The 17,770-nt window shown below is 37.0% G+C and overlaps 2 protein-coding genes across 3 annotated transcripts in view; one reads left to right on the top strand and one right to left on the bottom strand.

Annotated features, from left to right (window-relative positions):
* Positions 1–1,537: 1,537 nt before the first annotated feature.
* On the bottom strand, positions 1,538–15,965 carry Fundc2 (FUN14 domain containing 2). Its single transcript, XM_034485874.2, has 5 exons — positions 15,765–15,965; positions 12,595–12,745; positions 7,562–7,637; positions 6,645–6,776; positions 1,538–3,655 (listed from the first exon to the last, which is right to left on the bottom strand). The coding sequence occupies exons 1-5, from the start codon at positions 15,781–15,783 to the stop codon at positions 3,578–3,580; spliced, it is 456 nt and encodes a 151-aa protein (XP_034341765.1). The 5' UTR covers positions 15,784–15,965; the 3' UTR covers positions 1,538–3,577.
* F8 (coagulation factor VIII) overlaps positions 15,896–17,770 on the top strand; it is a 181,843-nt gene continuing 179,968 nt past the window's right edge. Inside the window, exon 1 of one of the 2 annotated variants that reach the window (XM_076918476.1) lies at positions 15,896–16,027. The gene's annotated coding sequence lies outside the window, so the exon portion shown is untranslated. Of the gene's footprint in view, positions 16,031–17,770 lie in introns of both variants that reach the window. The other variant, XM_076918477.1, reaches the window with a different exon arrangement.

The following is a 17,770-nucleotide window of genomic DNA, read 5'->3' as shown; positions in this document are numbered from 1 at the left end:
TCTGACAAATATGAAAAAATAATGAGGACATTCTTAATAATTAACTATAGACTTCTACCTCCATAAACCACAGTACACATCTTAAAACTACAGTAACTAGAATTACATAGCTCATTCTTTGCTGAATCCATTTGAATTATGTCTGGTCTGTCACAATCTATGAGACATTAACTTTCCAGATCCAGCAGCAAGGGCTCTGGCCAAAACAATAGGCCATATGGGGGAGTAAAAAACATCAAACTGCTTACTAATGTTTAGAGTGGTAAGGGGTCATGGAAACAAGGGGTCTCATTTGGGGAAGTCTTATTAGCATGTTACAACAATGAGCACAGAGCAATGGGTGGGCCACTCTTACACAGGTAGGCATCCCCTGGGTTTCTGATCAAAAATGGTATTACAGAGCCTTGTGTAGAGTGGAAATGTTGGAATCTAGCTGTTGAGCCAACACAGGCATGCAAGAAAAGAAGCTGCCTCTGACTCTCCTCCTTGGCCTTCTGTCTGATGGAGAATATCAAGCATTGCAACTCTGTAGCAGCATCCTCATCTTATCCTGTCCCTCATGGGAGGAACACTTGGTTAAAGGGTTGTCCAGAGTGGTAAGGATGAAGGGCAGAGCCATAGTGCCCTTGAGGGGTACCAGAAGTGAACCAGGAGCTATAGAGTAGTCATGGGAGTAATGTTACTGCATTTCTGCCAGCAAAGGGAAGCAAAAGTACCAACACATTTTCAAACATCAAGCTTCTCCGTATCTTATATATTGACAATGCTCAACCTCTCCATCAAGAAAATTCAGCTCCATCACCTCTGGTTAAGGGGCTATCATTTTACTGGACTCTGGGTATTTGAAATAAAGCAGGTGCCCTGCCAAACAGGTCTTGCTAATTGTCTTACAGCAACCCTTATAAAGGGAAACAAGACCATTATTATGGTGGGAAGCATGACAGCATGCAGGCAGACATGGTGTTAGAGAAAGAAGGAGCTGAGAGTTTTACATCCAGATCAGTAGGCAACAGGAAGAGAATGAACCACTTGGTCATGCTTAATGATCTGAAACCTCAATCCCACTCCCAGTGACACACTTCCTTTAATAAGGTATACCTACTTTCAACAAGACTATACCTTTATGGGACTATGGGGGTCATTTCCATTGGAAACATCAACACTAATCAAATAAAAACAAATGTATCCAATGGTGTAACTGTTTCACTCTGGTATCATTTAGGTTGTGCATGGAAAGACAGCTAGCTGCTTTTTTTCAGAAAATTTAATCTCCCACTTTAACTCAAGCCTGCTTGACTATTCTGTTCTCACAATGTTGGGGATTGAACCCAGGGCCACACAAACACTAGGAAAATGGTCTATCACTGAGCTATATCCCCAGTAATCTCCCATTTAAGATGAAGCAAAGATGCTGACTCAATGAGGCCTCAATAGAGATTCCCCAAAATGCTTGAGGCTACTTCAGTAACTGGAACGTGAAGTGTGCACATTGTGACTCTACCACCTCTACACAAACACAAGTGGAGCCTGACCAAACTTCAGGATAGACTTATAGATTTTATTTCAGACAAGGGTAGAATCTGAGTCTAGACCATTACATATTATAACCTTTTGAAGGAACTCCAACCCGATAATCTTTGTACCCTCTAATAGTCACAAAGAAAGCAGATGGATAAGAAGTCAGCTACCAAGCCACTAGAGAGGTACTCGATGACCACTCCCCACCACATACCCAAAGGGGTATTGCAGTAGCTTTTGCTATCACCATGTCAATGATATTGTTAAGACAAAGGGAGAACAACATGGCTACAGCAAGAATCACTATAAATGGCACAACACCAAGAAGAATACAGAGAACTATAAAACAACTGACACATAGTTATCAATAAATATACTGCACATACAATGATTTAAAACACTGCATGTGTTTGATATTAAAGAACCATTATTAATTTTTCTGTAATAAAAAGGTATGATTTTTTAAAGTTTTAAAACAAAATTTTTAAGTTTTTAAAAAATTCTTATTTAGTATTGAATACATATTATAAACAATAAAATGGCAGGTATTTTATAATAATTGATAAACAAATACAATTCCATGATTGCTATAGGCAAGCAATGGATACTTGGGGAAATCACTGTACTCTCTTATGTTTCTACAATAAACAGTGAAAAATCATCTCCAAATATTTTTAGAAAAATATATACCAAGGTAGGTTATACTACTATGTAAGGAAAGATGATTAACATGTATTACAACAAATAGAATAACTTATATTGGCTCAAATAAAATCAAAATGTAGTGAGGAAATGCAAACAGGTGAATCCTAAGTAGTTTTACAAATCCACTGGTAGTTTCGATTTTCAAAAGTATATTATTGTTAAGGTATGTCAAAAAGTAATTATGTATAATGTATGACCTTAAAAATACACTATTGCACAAAGGATCATCTACATATCTAAGAATTCATTTGGGGTAAATGTAACTTTTAATGGAGAGCTTTCTTTATACAAATAAATATATTCAAAAATATTTGAAATCTATTAAGTAGTAAGCCTTGTGGGTACAATGAACATGACAGAAGACTTGGCTTCTGGAAGATGATTTTCTAGTTGGAGTTGAGATAATAATAGCTATTATGGAAAAATGTAAAGTATACATCGATTTCATTTTAAACAATAATTCTGATGGAGACTGCATTTGATGAAAATAATATCTTATACATGTGCTATTCTCACTTCTGAATGCCTGGAACATCTCTTTAAAATTCTTGCTTAAGGAACTAGAGAGATACTCGGCAGTTAAGGGTACTACTGGTTGCTCTTCCAGAGGTCCTGAATTCAATTCCTAGCAACCACATGGTGGCTTACAACCATCTGTAATGGGATCTGATGCCCTCTTCTGGCACGGAGGTGTACATGCAGATAGAGCACTCCTAAAAGAATTAAATTTAAAATTCTTGCTTAAATGTTGTATTTCATGAAGTTCTTATAGCTGGTTTCCAAAAAAACCCACCTACTATATATAATACTTATATTACTTCATACATCTTTAACATAAGTTTATTTAATATTCAATATTTTTAGTTATGGTACTTACATTGCCATTTTGGCAAGATAATTATAGCAAGTATAAATAACTCTCTTTCTATAGTCTAAAACCAATTTAAAAAGAAAGCATACACCAAAATACCAAAATCTTTCATGCTTAAAGGCAAATGTATTTGGTTTCTTTCCTTATAACATGTACTAAGGTACATGCTGCTTTTCCAAATTGAGTTTGAAAAAGGATCTTACATAGGGGAACAGGAACATTCTTGCTAAGATATATACCAACCAAGTAAGGAGGGTACTGGAAGAGCTAACATCTACTGTCTCTTCCAATGTGTCAAGATTGAGAAGGCCTGTATTAACCTTGCACCAGAAGAAGCCTATTAATGCCATTCGGATTTGCTACAACAGGGAGGAAGGCACAAGAGAAGAAAAGGAAGAGTGTCAATTGTCCTATGTTGGAGTGTAGAAGCTGCTGTCAAGAAACAAACAACAACAATAAAAACAGAACAATGAAGTGAAGTTCTTAGGATGCCATGCCGAGCAGAAAGCCTCCAAAAAATCCTCCAGTCACTAGAACATTCTTCTTTACAAATGATACAACCTGAAAAACAGAAGATTTGGTACTGAGTTATTTTATTGCAAAACTTCCTATTCATCTAAGGTTTAGTGCATACATTGTTAGTCATCCTGTATGGCTTTCATCAATTTATTATCCCTCCTGACTACTTTCCTTACAATGTAAATGTGAAATAATATATCCAACATTCTGACCTAATCACTTCTTTTTGTTTTTGCATTATGTGGTGTGTGTGTGTACATGTGTGTATTTTTTGTACAAACATATGTATAAACATGTGCACATACATATGAAGGGCCAAGATTGATAGGTGTCTTCCTAGTTCACTTACATTATATACTGAAGCAGGATCTCTTACTGGATCTAGAGATTATGATTTAAGCTAGCTAGCTTGCTCTGGTGATTCTTGCCATAGCCCTGGGACTGAAAGCAGGCTACCTCATCCACTGACATTTACATGAGTGCTAGGAATCCAAAACTGTGGTCTTCAGACTTGCGTGGCAATCACTTTACCAACTAAGCCATATCCCCAGGCCAAATCATTTCTTGAAATTAAGCACTTTCCAACTGTGTAAGCCATTTGCACTATTACATTCCTATCACTCTGAGTTCATCCTCCTTGCACCATTATGCAAAGTCCACAGTGTCTCTTCTCTACCTCTGTATCTAGATGTCCTAGTTAGCTATAACTGTCAACTTGACACAACCAATCATTATCTGAAAAGAGAATCTCAATTGAAAAATTGCCTATTTCAGTGTTTTTTCAACCTGTGGGTCTTGGGTTGCCTAAGACCCTTAGAAAAACACAGATAATTTGCATTATAATTCATAACAATAGCAAAATTAGTTATGAAGTAGCAATGAAAATAATTTTATGGTTGGGAGGTCACCACAACATGAGGAATTATATTAAAGGGTTGGAGCATTAGGAAAGGTGAGAACCACTGACTTAGATCATATTGACCTGCACATGTTGTAGGGGACTGTCTTGTTTGTTAGTTAAAATACAGGATGGCCTACTATACTGTGGGCAGCACCATTTCCTAGACAGGTGGTCATGAACTGTACAAGAAAGCTAAGTGAGCATAAGTCTGTCTGCCAATCAGCAAAGAACATTCTCTGTGGTTCTTGCCACATGGTCTTTGGCTATGAATTAATTCCTTTGATCAGAGGTAATACTGTGTGGGCCAGAAAGCAGCCAGCAAAGATCCAATTGTTTCTCTCTGCTCTCAATTTATGATTAATGTGATAGCTGCCCAAGTTCCTGCCTTGGCTTCCCCTCAATGATGGCCTGAAACCTAGAATTGTAAGCTGAATCAACCCTTTCCTCCCTTAAGTTGCTGTTGGTCAGAATACTTTATTCCAGAAACAAAAATGAATCCTGCCTGAAATTACTTCTTTGTTCTAACCTAATGTCAGATTCTTGCCTGCAGCCCATTTCCTTGTCCTTGGCTAATGTCAGATTTCTTCCAAGCAGCCCCAGAAGCTTTCCACATCTCCCCCTTTTTTATTTCATAAATAAGACTGAGCCTGGAATCTAAATGTTAGGCTAGAACAAAGAAGTAATTACAGTCAGAAATCTAAATCTTAGGCTAGAACAAGTAGGCTTCAGGCATGAAAATGACTTTGGGCTAGGACAGGGAAGTAGGCTCAGATATTTTGGTCATCCTGATAAGCCCTTAGAAATAGTGATCATGGGAGTGATCACGGAACTTTGTTTATTTCCTTGCTTGTTCTTTGACTATTTGTGTTTATTGTCTTGCTTGTTCCTTGACTATTTGCATCTATTTTATTGCTAGTTCCTCAACCTAGAACTGACCTTAATACTGGTATGTAATTAAAATGGTATAAAAGCAAAAAGGAGGAGGGGGATGGCATAAGGGGCTTATGGGGGGGGGGCAGAATGGGGAAAGGGGAATTACATCTGAAATGTAAATAAAATAAGTATAAAAAATAAATCTAGGACATTATGTCTCCTTGTCTCACTTCTACTGCAGACCTTAACTCTCTAAGACTTTCACATTTCCTCAGAGTACTACTAGAGGAAAATTTAAAAAAATTACTTACATTTTCATATGTATATCTAGAGAATATGTATATATGAGTATACATTCATATGTGTGGAGGACATATATCATCTATAGCTATTTTCACTCTATATGAGGAAGTCGGGTTGTTGTGACAGAGACCATAACTCAAAAACTGAAAATATTTACCATCTGGCTATCTTCAGGAAAAAGCCTACCAAACCATTATCTAAGCATTTCTATTAGGCATGTGCAGAACAAACAGGGTTTGGCTATTTCAAAGATGAGCAGGCACAGAGATAAAATGTAACTCAAAATGTTCACATTGGCAGTACACCCCACCTACTGTGGTACCCCCTACTCTTATAAGAACTAGTTAACTACAACTAGTATCTTCATCTCCTTTGTATTCTCATTCACTGACAAAGGTCATCAAATATTTCAATTACTAAGCTTTACAAGAGGCTGGAGAGAAATCTCAGTGGTTAAGAGCACTGGCTGTTCTTCCAGAAGACTCAGGTTCAATTCCCAGCGCCCACATGACAGCTCACAACCATTGGTAACTGCTGTTCCATGGGATCTGATGCCCTCTTCTTGTCCCTACAAGCACCACAGGTACACGCTTATATCTATACATATACACATACAGACAAAAACCCATATACATAAAAAATAAAGTAAAATACATTTTAAAGTGCCTTCATGAAATGCACTAGGTAGCACATGCATGTTATCCTACTACTCAAGAGGTTGAAGCAGGAATTTAAGGGCAGCCTAGGTTATATAATGAGATCTTGTCTCCTGAAAATTGTTCCTATAGTAATGATACTATCAGAGTGACATACAGAATATAGTTTTTGTCTCACTGCTCCAAGTTCTTGGTTATCATAAAACTTTTTATACTGCTGAGATAATTATATACCTTGTTTTATACACAAAACTGCCTGAACTTTTTATATACTAAATCTGAACAAAACAAGTCTTACCTCCTCAGCTTTGCTCTTGACCTCAGTTGGTATTTGCTTATTCTTACGAATCTGCAACTGCTCTTTGGCTTTTTTCATGTCTTTTTCTACTCTTTGCCAGTCAACTTTGATATATCCAGTATGGTTTGCCAGCTACAAATATAACAGAAATTTAAAAAGTAATGAGGAACATGGTCTTTGGTATTTCTTTTTGTCAAGATAAATCTTGAAATAGGTAATCAAAACTCTTCTGACTAACTATTTTGGAAAACTTTGCTATTTTTTGATGACCTTTGGGCAAAATGTATATACTATATTCAATATTCCATGTTTGGAAATAGAAATAAACAACTGTCTTCAATTGTTGGCAATCATTTAATGTATATACTGAGTTTTACAAAGTTTTAAGTAAAATTTAAAAATGAGATGTTAAAATGAAAGCTAAAGTAGTAAGTTCAATGTAAACAATTTTTCAAGGAAATGTGGACAGAATAAAATTGATTCAAGTATGTTGTTTTTGATAAATTAGACTTTTATCCATAACACCATCAACCAATGAGTTACCCAAATAAACTGGAGAAAGTATGTATATATAAAGTAAAACATTAGCACTTATAAACAGTGAAGTTGTTATAGAAGTCAATAAGAAAAAAACTTGAGCTAGAGAGATAGCTCAGTGGTTAAGAGCACTAGCTATTCTTCCAGAAGATCCAAGTTTGATTCTTAGCAACCAAGTGGTGGGTCTTAATAGTATAAATGTGAAATAAAATGTGACTAGGAATTAAGATTTCACTAAAATGGTTAGTAGCATTTAAAATAGCACACAAACCCAAATCCATAAACTATTTTAATGTAATATATCCAGGGCTATAATTTCTCATAATATGTTAATGGGCAAGTAGAATTTCCAAACACCTAGGAAAACTTAACATACAAACCTGAAGGAGAAAGAATCCACCTCCTACAGCTGTTGCAGCCAATTTTCCAACCTTCTGGAATATGAAACCAGTGCACCTATGAAATCAAACCAAGAGCAGATGTGACAGGCTGTCAGATGCACACAAGCAAGAACTTCTAACAAAGCTCATATCCTTCTTACTTTGAAATGATTTAGCTCCTTCCTACCATGTACAGAAACAGAAGCTCATGCTAGCCTCTAGGCTCCTAGAGTCCCTATTCATGTGTACCCATTATAGATTTTAAAGTCCACACTAGCATCCTAGCCTATTTCACCTCCACCTCTACCCCAAACCCTGAGGCTGTTTCAGTTAACAGGTTTTCTGTCTCTCAGGTTCCACCCCCTGACTCCCACCCCGAATTCTTACTATTCTCACTGTTCAATGTTCTCTTCCCACCATTCCCACTATTCTCTCTCTTGCTATTCTCCCTTGTTTTGCAGATATGGCCATGTCCAGTCTGATTCTTTTTCTCTTGGCTCTAGACATTTTCAGATGGCCTTGGATGTTCTTTCTTTCTCTTATCCACAATAAAAATTTCTTCCCACCTCCAACCAAGGAGCAGCCATTTCAGGGGTTTCTTTACTGGTCCCCTTGCATATACTAAGAATACATGCATGTACCACCCCACATGAAGCTTGTCAACAAAAAATGTATATACAAGCTGGCCATAGTAATGCACGTCTTTAATCTCAGCACTCAGGAGGCAGGTGGAACTCTGTGAGTCTGAGGCCAGTCTGGTCTAAATAGAGAGTTCCAGATAGCTAGGGCTATGTAGAGAGACCCTGCTTCAAAATATTATATACAAAGAGTCTAAACACTCTCTTCAAAAGGAAGATATTTCAAACTGAAATTTTAAAAGGAGGCTGAAGAGATAGTGTAGTGAATAAAGTACTTACTGCACAAGCATGAGGACTTAGTTCAAATCCATATAAACTGGGTGCTTTAAAAAAGTAAAGTCTATCTATATGCTATGTACAAGAAACCTACTTTAAAAAAGACTCTATAAAAGATAAGTAGAAAAATCCATTTATGTGTTTCTGCTGGCTGCTTCCTTGTGTGCTTCTTTTCTAGCCTGATTTTATTGTGAAGTTGTAACCCTGAGTAAAATAGCTCTGAGTTCTATGAATCATCCTAGAGCAGCAGTTCTTAATTTTCCTAATGCTGTAACCCTTTACTACAGTTTCTCATGTTGTACTGACCTCCAACTATAAAAATATTTTCATTGCTACTTCATAACTGTAATTTTGCTACTATTATGAGGCATAATATAAATATCTGTGTTTTCTGATGGTCTTAGGCAACTCTGTGAATGGATTGTTAATGCATAAAGGGGTCATGACCCACAGGTTGAGAAACAGTGTCCTATAGGATTATCAAACACAAGAATGTCTTGAGTATTCCCAAACTCTGGAATTCAATAAATGACTTTAGAAAACTGTATTTCTATATGCAAGTAATAAATAACAGGAAAATGAATTTTTGAGTAATAGTACTAACAATAGTATCAAAATATGAAATATTTATATAGGTATTTAGGAATCTATGTTGATCATATATTGTGATATACTGGCTTTATATTAATAGATTATATATAAACTATAAAGCTGAAGTAAATACAAGAAAATAAAGTGATAGTGATCAGAACAATATGATACTGGCACCAAGAGAAATCAATTTTAAATGAATTATTTTTATTTTTAAGTGTTTTTTGTGTTGTGTGTGTATGTGTTCAGTGCATATGTGTGCACATGTGTATGCTTTCCATGGCATACATGTAGAAGTCAGAGGCAACTTGTATGAGTCAGTTCTCTCCTTCTACCATGTGGATCCCTGAGATTGAACTCAGGTCCCCAGGCTTGATGGCAAGTGTCTTTACCCACTAAGATATCTTGCTGGCCAACAGACAGATTAATTTAATGAAGAGATGGTAAAAAAAATAAATAGATTTTTAAAAAAAGATTTATTTAATTTATATATATTTGAATACACTGTAGCTGTCTGCAGACACACCAGAAGGGGGCTTCAGATCCCATTACAGATGGTTGTGAGCCACCATGTGTTTGCTGGGAAATGAAGTCAGGACCTGTGGAAGAGCAGTCAGTGCTCTTAACCACTGAGCCATCTCTCCAGCCCCTGGTAAATTGATTCTTGATACAGGTATAAAGACATGGTATTGAAGCACACCCTATTCTGTTCCCTTTTTGTATATGCTTATACTGTTTCTATTTTCAGGTATTACAAATAAAACTAGGAACAGTTCTGTGAAACTTTTTGTATAAGCATCTATTTTCATTTATATTGTTTAAGTGCCAACAAATAGTATGACTGAGCCATACTACAAGTGTGGTATACAACAGCACTTGGGACACAGAGGTAGGAGGATCACAAGTTCATGCTTGAAGGTCCCTCGAAGACTCAGGCCTACCAAACATGGTACTGGCATGGCAGCATCTTGCCCTTTCCCTCTCCCTCTCCCATAAATTACATCCCTAACGCTAGTCATCCTGAGGAATGAGTCTGGCATAAGAAAGTGTCCAAATAAGGGAACAGACCTTGATGGCTAGCTTTAGGGATGTAATCTATGGTTTACATGGGAGAGGGAAGAGGGAAGTGCAAGGCCTGGTCTTGCTAAGTTTCTTCATTACTGAGCCAAAGACTCTATTGCAAAACAAACAAACAAAAAAACCCAACACACACACAAAACTCTTAAAAATAAATACTACAAAAAATGACAACTTCAGCCGGGCAGTAGTGACGCACGCCTATAATCCCAGCACTTGGGAGGCAGAGGCAAGTGGATTTCTGAGTTTGAGGCCAGCCTGGTCTACAGAGTGAGTTCCAGGACAGCCAGGGCTACACAGAGAAACCCTGTCTCAAAAAACAAACAAACAAAAAAAATGACAACTTCACAGGGTGAAAACATGAAATTTAATAAAAGATAATTCTAAGTAGTAAACAAATACATATAAAAGTCTTCACTTTTATCCCTACTTGGGATAAATGCAAACAAAATCACAATGAGAAAAACACTACCTGTAAAGGTTAGCAGGAAGTTACCAGTATGGCAACAACAAATTTGGTCAAGGATGTAGTTTAACAGAAGAAACACTTGGTCCTTGGTGGCAGTGTAACCACTTTTAGGCAGCAGCCTGACATTATCTCATGAAGTTGAAAATATATACACCCATTAACTTAGCAACTACTAGGTACAGACATCAAGGAAATATGTACCCATGCACAATAGAAAATTTATATAAGAATTTCATATCAGCATTGTCTACATTATTCAAAAATTGAAAAAGGTCAATATCAGACATCAACTGGGAAAATATCCTATGGCATATTTATACAATGGAACTCTTAATAAAAATAACAATGAAGAAACTATAACTTCATATGAAATGGTTGAATACAGAAAACAATTTTAAAAGCAAAATCAAGCCAGGCAGTGTATGTCTTTAATCCCAGCACTCGGGAAACAGAGTTAGGTGGATTTCTGAGTTTGAGGCCAACCTAGTCTATAGTATGAGTTCCAGGACACCCAAAACTACAGATAAATCCTGTCTTAAAGAAACAAAAACAAAAAAACAAAAAAAGAAACAACATAGAAGCAATAATCAAAAGAATTCATAATGATTATGTTTATTCAAAGTTCAAAACCAGATTAACTACAATAAATTATTAAAATTATGAAGAATAGCAAAGAGCAATTCCCCAACAACTTTTAAGTTCTGAGGGATACTAGCCATATTTTTTAGCTTCAGTGGCTATATATGGGAATTTGTTCTCCAACTATTCCTTATAGAAAGCTGTTCTGTGTATTCGCATTACAATAACATTTTTCAAAAGGAGTTTCTGAGATTGATGGATTCATTATTCAGTCACTGAATTGGCTCCAAACATTTTATACACATCAACAAATGAAAACTGCTACATTAACATCTGGCACAGCTAACATAAATAGTTAATATCTTAATCTACCACTTGCTATGTTGCCTTGATCTAGAATCTAGATAAACTTTCTGAGCCTCAATTTCTACAAAAAGGACATAGATATTAAAAGTATCAAGTTGCCGGGTAGTGGTGGTGCACGCCTTTAATCCCAGCACTTGGGAGGCAGAGGCAGGCGGATTTCTGAGTTTGAAGCCAGCCTGGTCTACAGAGTGAGTTCCAGGACAGCCAGGGCTACACAGAGAAACCCTGTCTCTAAAAAACAAGAAAAAGTATCAAGTCTTTTTAAGGAAATTAGATACCTATATATAAACTTCAAATAGTGCCTGCCTATATGCAAGCATTTTGGCACCAAACATTCCATGGTACAGTTAAGGGGGGATGGTTTTTATTGTAGATATGAGAGAAAGAACAGACAGAGGTATTTGGAAGAGTCCAGAGCAGAAAGAGAAGCAAATTACACATTCAGCAGTCTGGACATGGGCATCTTAAGAAAGGAGAGAATAGCAGGGGATAGAGAATAGAGAGAACATAGTGAGAACAGCAAGAACAGAGAATAGCCATGTTATATGAAGTGTGAGTAGCTGTGGGGAGGGAAAGTCCAGTGTTAGGGCTTTGAAATGTATAACAAGTACTTGTAAATAGGGACTTGAGGAAGCCTGAAAGCTAGCATAGACCTTAATATGGTGATATATGTTAACTGGAGAGCCATATGTCTCTTTTGCCAGAGATAAAGGAATGACTCCTTTTGACAGAAGAGAATCAGTGTCTCAAGTTCTTCAGGAATGCTGACTTTTATCTAACCACCAGAAATCCTCCTATAGTCCATGCTGAGCTCATTTCTGGATATTTGGAGTATCTTTTGGAGTTTGGGGAGTTGTAGTTTCTTTCGGATCTGACAGTACATGTATAAGTATCAAATAGTACTTTAATTTGATGGTTCACTACATATTGAACAATTTCAGTGAAGTCAGTGTGCTTTCATTAATTGGAGTAGACAGTTTCTATAACTATACTACTAAATCAGGCACAAAAAATTGCAAATCTTTAACATGACTTACCATCCAGTAACACCCCCAATTACCAGCTGGGTTGCTACACTATATTTTTCAGCTGATGGCCCAGATTCCTGCCCAAACAACTTACGCCACCATGGTTGTTTTTTAGTTAATTCTGCAAGATCCAGTGCCTCAAATTTTCCATCAAAGTTTCCTATAAAAGAATGAAGATATGTAGTTACTGGTTGCTGAGAAAGGAGTAGACATATTCTTCAGTGGTATAGCCAATGATAAGGTGCTTATGCGCTAGTAAAAAATCTCTCACACATGTTCCTATAAATAAGCCTAATGAAACTCAATGGGTCATCAAAAAAAGTATAGTGAAGACAAAATAATTGAAGGGGATCAGAAGGAATAGGGAAGGACAAAAGTAAATATGATTAAAACACATTATATAAGTGTATAAAATCATAATAAAATCCATCATTGTGTATGACTATTATATGGAAATAAAAAACTAAAAAAAGAACTAAGAAAATAAGAAAATATTTACTTTTATAATAGCTTACCACCATTCCTAACTAGATTAAGAGATTTTAAAAGCAAACAGGTAACTATTTTAAATAGTAAATTATCTCTGAAATTCTGGGTTAGAATTTTAGAAATTCTGACTAAAATAAACAAATTTGAATATATGTAATGTAGCATCCTTGAAAACTTAGGCTTAGTTTTCTATTGTTTTTCCTCTCAAATTTAAAAACAATTAAACTGACCTAAAGAAAAAACAGTACTATTGAATAAAAGCATTCTAAATATGTATTTTTAAATTTACCTCTTTAGGAGCCACCTGCAAACCAATTTTCTGTATTACATAGATCACCAGTGAATAAGTAAACAATGTTTGACTGGGTGCTTTTTACTAGACAATGTGTTTAGTTACAAACTATTAAATGCTATTGTACAAAACAATACCTAAAGTGTCTTATAAAACTAAGCAGGTGATTCTAAATTATTAGCAGGCAAAAGAAAAAAATGATAAACTATAGAATACTCCCCTCTTAAATTTAAGGAGATTAAAAAAGCTAAGCCTGTGAGCTGCACTCCTACCTGAGTTTCAATATTAAAATGTTCATTCTCTTTATAATATAATCCTTAGCAAAAAAAAAAAAAAAAAAAATGTCCTTTGCAGGTTAAGGCAGTGGTTCTCAACCTCTGGATCCAGACTTCTTTGGGATTAAACATCAGATATCCTGCACATCAGATATTTACATTACGATTCATAACAGTAGCAAAATTACAATTATGAAGTAGCAACAAAACAATTTTATTCTTGGGGTCTCTACAACATGAGAAACTGCATCAAAGGCGCATAGTTATCAGGAAAGTTGAAAACCACTGGGTTAAGGAATTTTAAATGTATATAGACAGACAAAGGAACAAGAATAGTGTTGAAGTTAGAATAGCTGAACAACAAATTGCCCCTAAACATGAAACAAAGTTACTTCGTCTATGGTTTCTGGTTCTGTGCATGTTGAATTCAATCACACCATTAAGGCTTCTCTGTTATTCTGTGATATCTGAGGCTTCAGCTAGAAAACTTAGAGGGCCAGGTCTGGAATAATCTAAAAATTCTACAGTCACATATACAGAATACTTTTCTCAGAGGCTAGAGTGGGCTTCCTTAATACTATTGAAGTTAGGTTTAAGAGGTGATTGTCTCAAGTGGAGGAAAGGTCAAGGACCTGGAAAAAACTGTCATCATTTTAAGTTCTGGCCTCAGAAGCTATTCAGTTTTACTACCACCAAACTGGCCTAGAGTAGGTCCCATCCAGATTAAAGAAGAGAGAATATATACTCCAATTCTTACAGGGATGGGAATATCAAAGTCCCACTGAAAACAAACCATCTGAGAAAATTCAATATTCTATATGATAAATGGCCAAAAAAAAAATCTTAGAAAGAATGTTTAAGGGTATTCAAAACTTTCAAAATACAGTATAATATAGAGCCACCTAAGTTAAAGGCTTGAGGGGAGGGGGGGAAATGAGATATAGAGTTTCTCTGTGTAGCCATTAATTCTACAGACCAGGCTGGTCTCAAGCTCACAGAGATCCACCCACCTCTGCCTCTGCAGTGCCAGAATTAAAGGTGAGCACTACCACTGCCTGGCTAAGTTAAAGATTCATAAAGCTACAGTATTCAATAATGACTCAAGCATACACAAAATTAGTTGAATACAAGGTCTAGAAATATATTTATACATACTATTATATCATTTTCCTAACAAGATAACCAGGTATCCACAGTACAAAGTAAGTCTTTTCAATAGTGTTAGAAGCACTAAATAGTCATATAGTTTTTTTTTTTTTTTTTAAAAAAAAAAAACATACACAATACATTTAACATATGGATCCAGTAGAAAGTGGGATTAAGTTGGGTATAGTGTCACACTGAAACATAAGGATTGCTGAGTTTGAGGCCAGACTGGACTATGCAAAATTATCTGTTGATGGTGGGTGAGGTTGGATGGATAACAAACAGAGTCCACCCATTAAACACTGCCAAACAAAATTCATAAACATTGTCTATAGGCCCAGGAAAACAATGATAATTACTGTAAGCACTACAATTATGTAAGACTCAAGATTTCTCAGAAATTTCTAGGTGTTCTATTTAGCAATTGCATCAAGTGTGATGAATATGAGCTTAATGAATTGACTGACTTAACGTAAACTAAAAAGAAAAAAGAAAAGAAAACGGAAAAGAAAAAAGGAAAAAGTGCTCCACTGAGATTTTATTTTGAGTAGGCCGACTAAAAGTACCCTCCTATATCTCCTACTGTTTTCAAAACCACCAATAATACAATTAGGAAAGTACCAATGAAAATGAGGACAGCAGGTGTTTGAGAGGCAGTAAGAGACAAACACACCCATGACAGGGAGCCAGATGGCTTCTGAGAACAGTAACTGGATGTCCCTAGGGTTACCTCAGTAGGGGCGGCGCCGAAAGGCTAGAGGAGCTAAGCAGAGATAACATTCCAGGGCAGCTCAACCGCCAGTTTAAACATGACCTTGCTCAGGTCCCAGAACACCCGCCAGAAAAATCTCTGCGCTGCCCTATCCAGGAGCTATTAAAGCTCCCTGGGGCAGGAGGAACCCAGCAGGCAAACGACCGTCCCTCTAGGCCACAAAAGTGATTCCACCCGGCCCTTGCGCGCTTACTCCTGCCTTTACCTTTACTGTTCGCGGCCATTTCGGGAAAGTAGTATCGCGAGGACGCAGCTTCAGATCTCGAGAGCAGGAACAGGCGTTAGTCATTCGCAGCTGGCTTCCGGCAGGTGGGGCAAATATTTCCAGTCCCTTAGCAGCAGGAGACAGCAGGCCTGGTTCCAGGAGACATCTTTCCTGTTCCGGAGCAGCTGCTTCAACAACCTCAGTTGCAGCCCCACACACGCAGAGGAATGTTTGCTACATGTGCCGAAAGCCTCTCTGCCTTGGTGGTGACAGAGTTTATTTCACCTTTACTTATTTATTTTAGATTTGCGTACTTGTACTTATGTAAACAATGAACTTATGTTAATTCTGATGTTCCTTTCAGTTCAGGCATTTAAGTTCAGGAAAACACTTCTTAATCGTTTTTAAAGCATTCCAACCACTTAATAATGTACACTTGTATGGCTGCTTCTTGTCCCTTTTATTTAACTTTGTGTATATGGGTGTTTGCATGTGTGCAGTACCAGAGGCCAAAACAGGCCTTCGGATCCCTTGGGACTAGAGAAGAGAGTGATACAAATATCTCAATTAGAGTTGAGCACTTTATTGCCTCTTATTCTTCGTATATATACTAGTTGTGAGTCTGTTGGAAAAAGAACATTCTCAGATGAGGGTTGAAAGAGCCCCTATTTTATTGGTATAATAGTAAGAAATTGGGGGGGGCAGTTTATTTTTGTGTCCATTTAGGATAGCAGTAATATTAGGTTCTTCCCTATGACTTAGGCAGCCATGGGTTTTTGGCTCAGTAACAGGTATCAGTTCTATCCTGTGGAGTGGGCCTTAAATGCAAACATAAAGTGATTAGTTACTCCCATAATATTTATGCCATTACCATACCAGTGAGGCTATTTTGCTATGCCAGCCATTATAGTAGCTCGCAGGGTTCTTGGATACTTTGTAAGACCGTCAGTAACTTGTCTCCCCAAATAGCACACATGTAACGGGTTTTCTAGCACTATGAAATCTTGTCAGTGCCAGCATGATTTCTCTGTGTATTTTGATTCAAGTATGTTGTATCATCAGCATTAAGATCTTCAAGTTCTGTAGAATTGCCAAAAAATTGGCAATAGCCTGTAGTGTTTGGGGGTTTATGGAGCCAACAAACTCCAAAAGAGGTGACCCATTCCTGGCACTGGGCTTCATATTTGCTAGACTGCAGTGCTTAGTAGGGACATTGTCATCCTGTTGAAGGGTAACTCCATTTAAGTTCTTATGTATGTATACATGTATTTTTTAGAACGCTTCTACAGTAGTACGTTTTTGTATGACTTTTTTCAAATACCTTTAGTGTTAATAATCACTCCCCATACTTACTTCTCTTCCAAGCCCTCCCAACCTTACGCCACTTAACCCTTCAGCTTCTCTTGGTCCCTTTTCATATCAACTGCAGTTTATCCTTCCTAGTTTTCTGATCTCTATGGGTACTCCAATTTAAACACATATCTAAAGATTCAGAGTTACCATTCACATATGAGAGAGAACCTGAGGTATTTTTTCTTCTGGTTCTAGGTTACATCACTGAGAACGATTATTTCCATCCAGCTCTATCCATTTACCTGCGAATTTAATTTCATTTTTATTTACATTTTTATTTCATTTATTTACAACTGAGTAATATTCCATTCTGTGAGTGTACCACATTTTCTTTTTTTGTTTGTTTTGGGGATGTTTTTGAATTTTTTATGGGATATTTTATATACATTTCAGATGTGATCCTCTTTCCTCATTCCCCCACCCCCACCCAGGAACCTACTATCCCATCCCCCCTCCTCCTGCTTCTATGTGCCCCTACTCACCTGCCCACTCCCACCTCCCTACCCTCAAATTACCTCACAGCAGGACATCCAGCCTTCACTGGACTAAGGACCTCCTTTCCCACCTGTGCCCAATAATGGCATCTTCCCTACATATACAGCTGGAGTCATGGGTCCCTCCCTATGTGCCCCAGGCTGGTGGTTTAGACCCTG

This window comes from Arvicanthis niloticus, chromosome X, assembly GCF_011762505.2.
Source record: "Arvicanthis niloticus isolate mArvNil1 chromosome X, mArvNil1.pat.X, whole genome shotgun sequence".
In the NCBI taxonomy this organism is placed as follows: Eukaryota; Metazoa; Chordata; class Mammalia; order Rodentia; family Muridae; genus Arvicanthis; species Arvicanthis niloticus.
The sequence above is the reverse complement of the archived record's forward strand: the minus strand, read 5'-3'. Positions and strand labels throughout refer to the sequence as shown.

What these genes read in the sequence shown, in the direction of transcription:
- Fundc2 (XM_034485874.2), bottom strand. An exon ending in ATTGGGGGTGTTACTGGATG is followed by an intron (nt 7,638 to 12,594) that starts GTAAGTCATGTT and finishes TTGATTTCATAG; the next exon opens with GTGCACTGGTTTCATATTCC. An exon ending in TCAAGAGCAAAGCTGAGGAG is followed by an intron (nt 3,656 to 6,644) that starts GTAAGACTTGTT and finishes TCTGTTTTTCAG; the next exon opens with GTTGTATCATTTGTAAAGAA.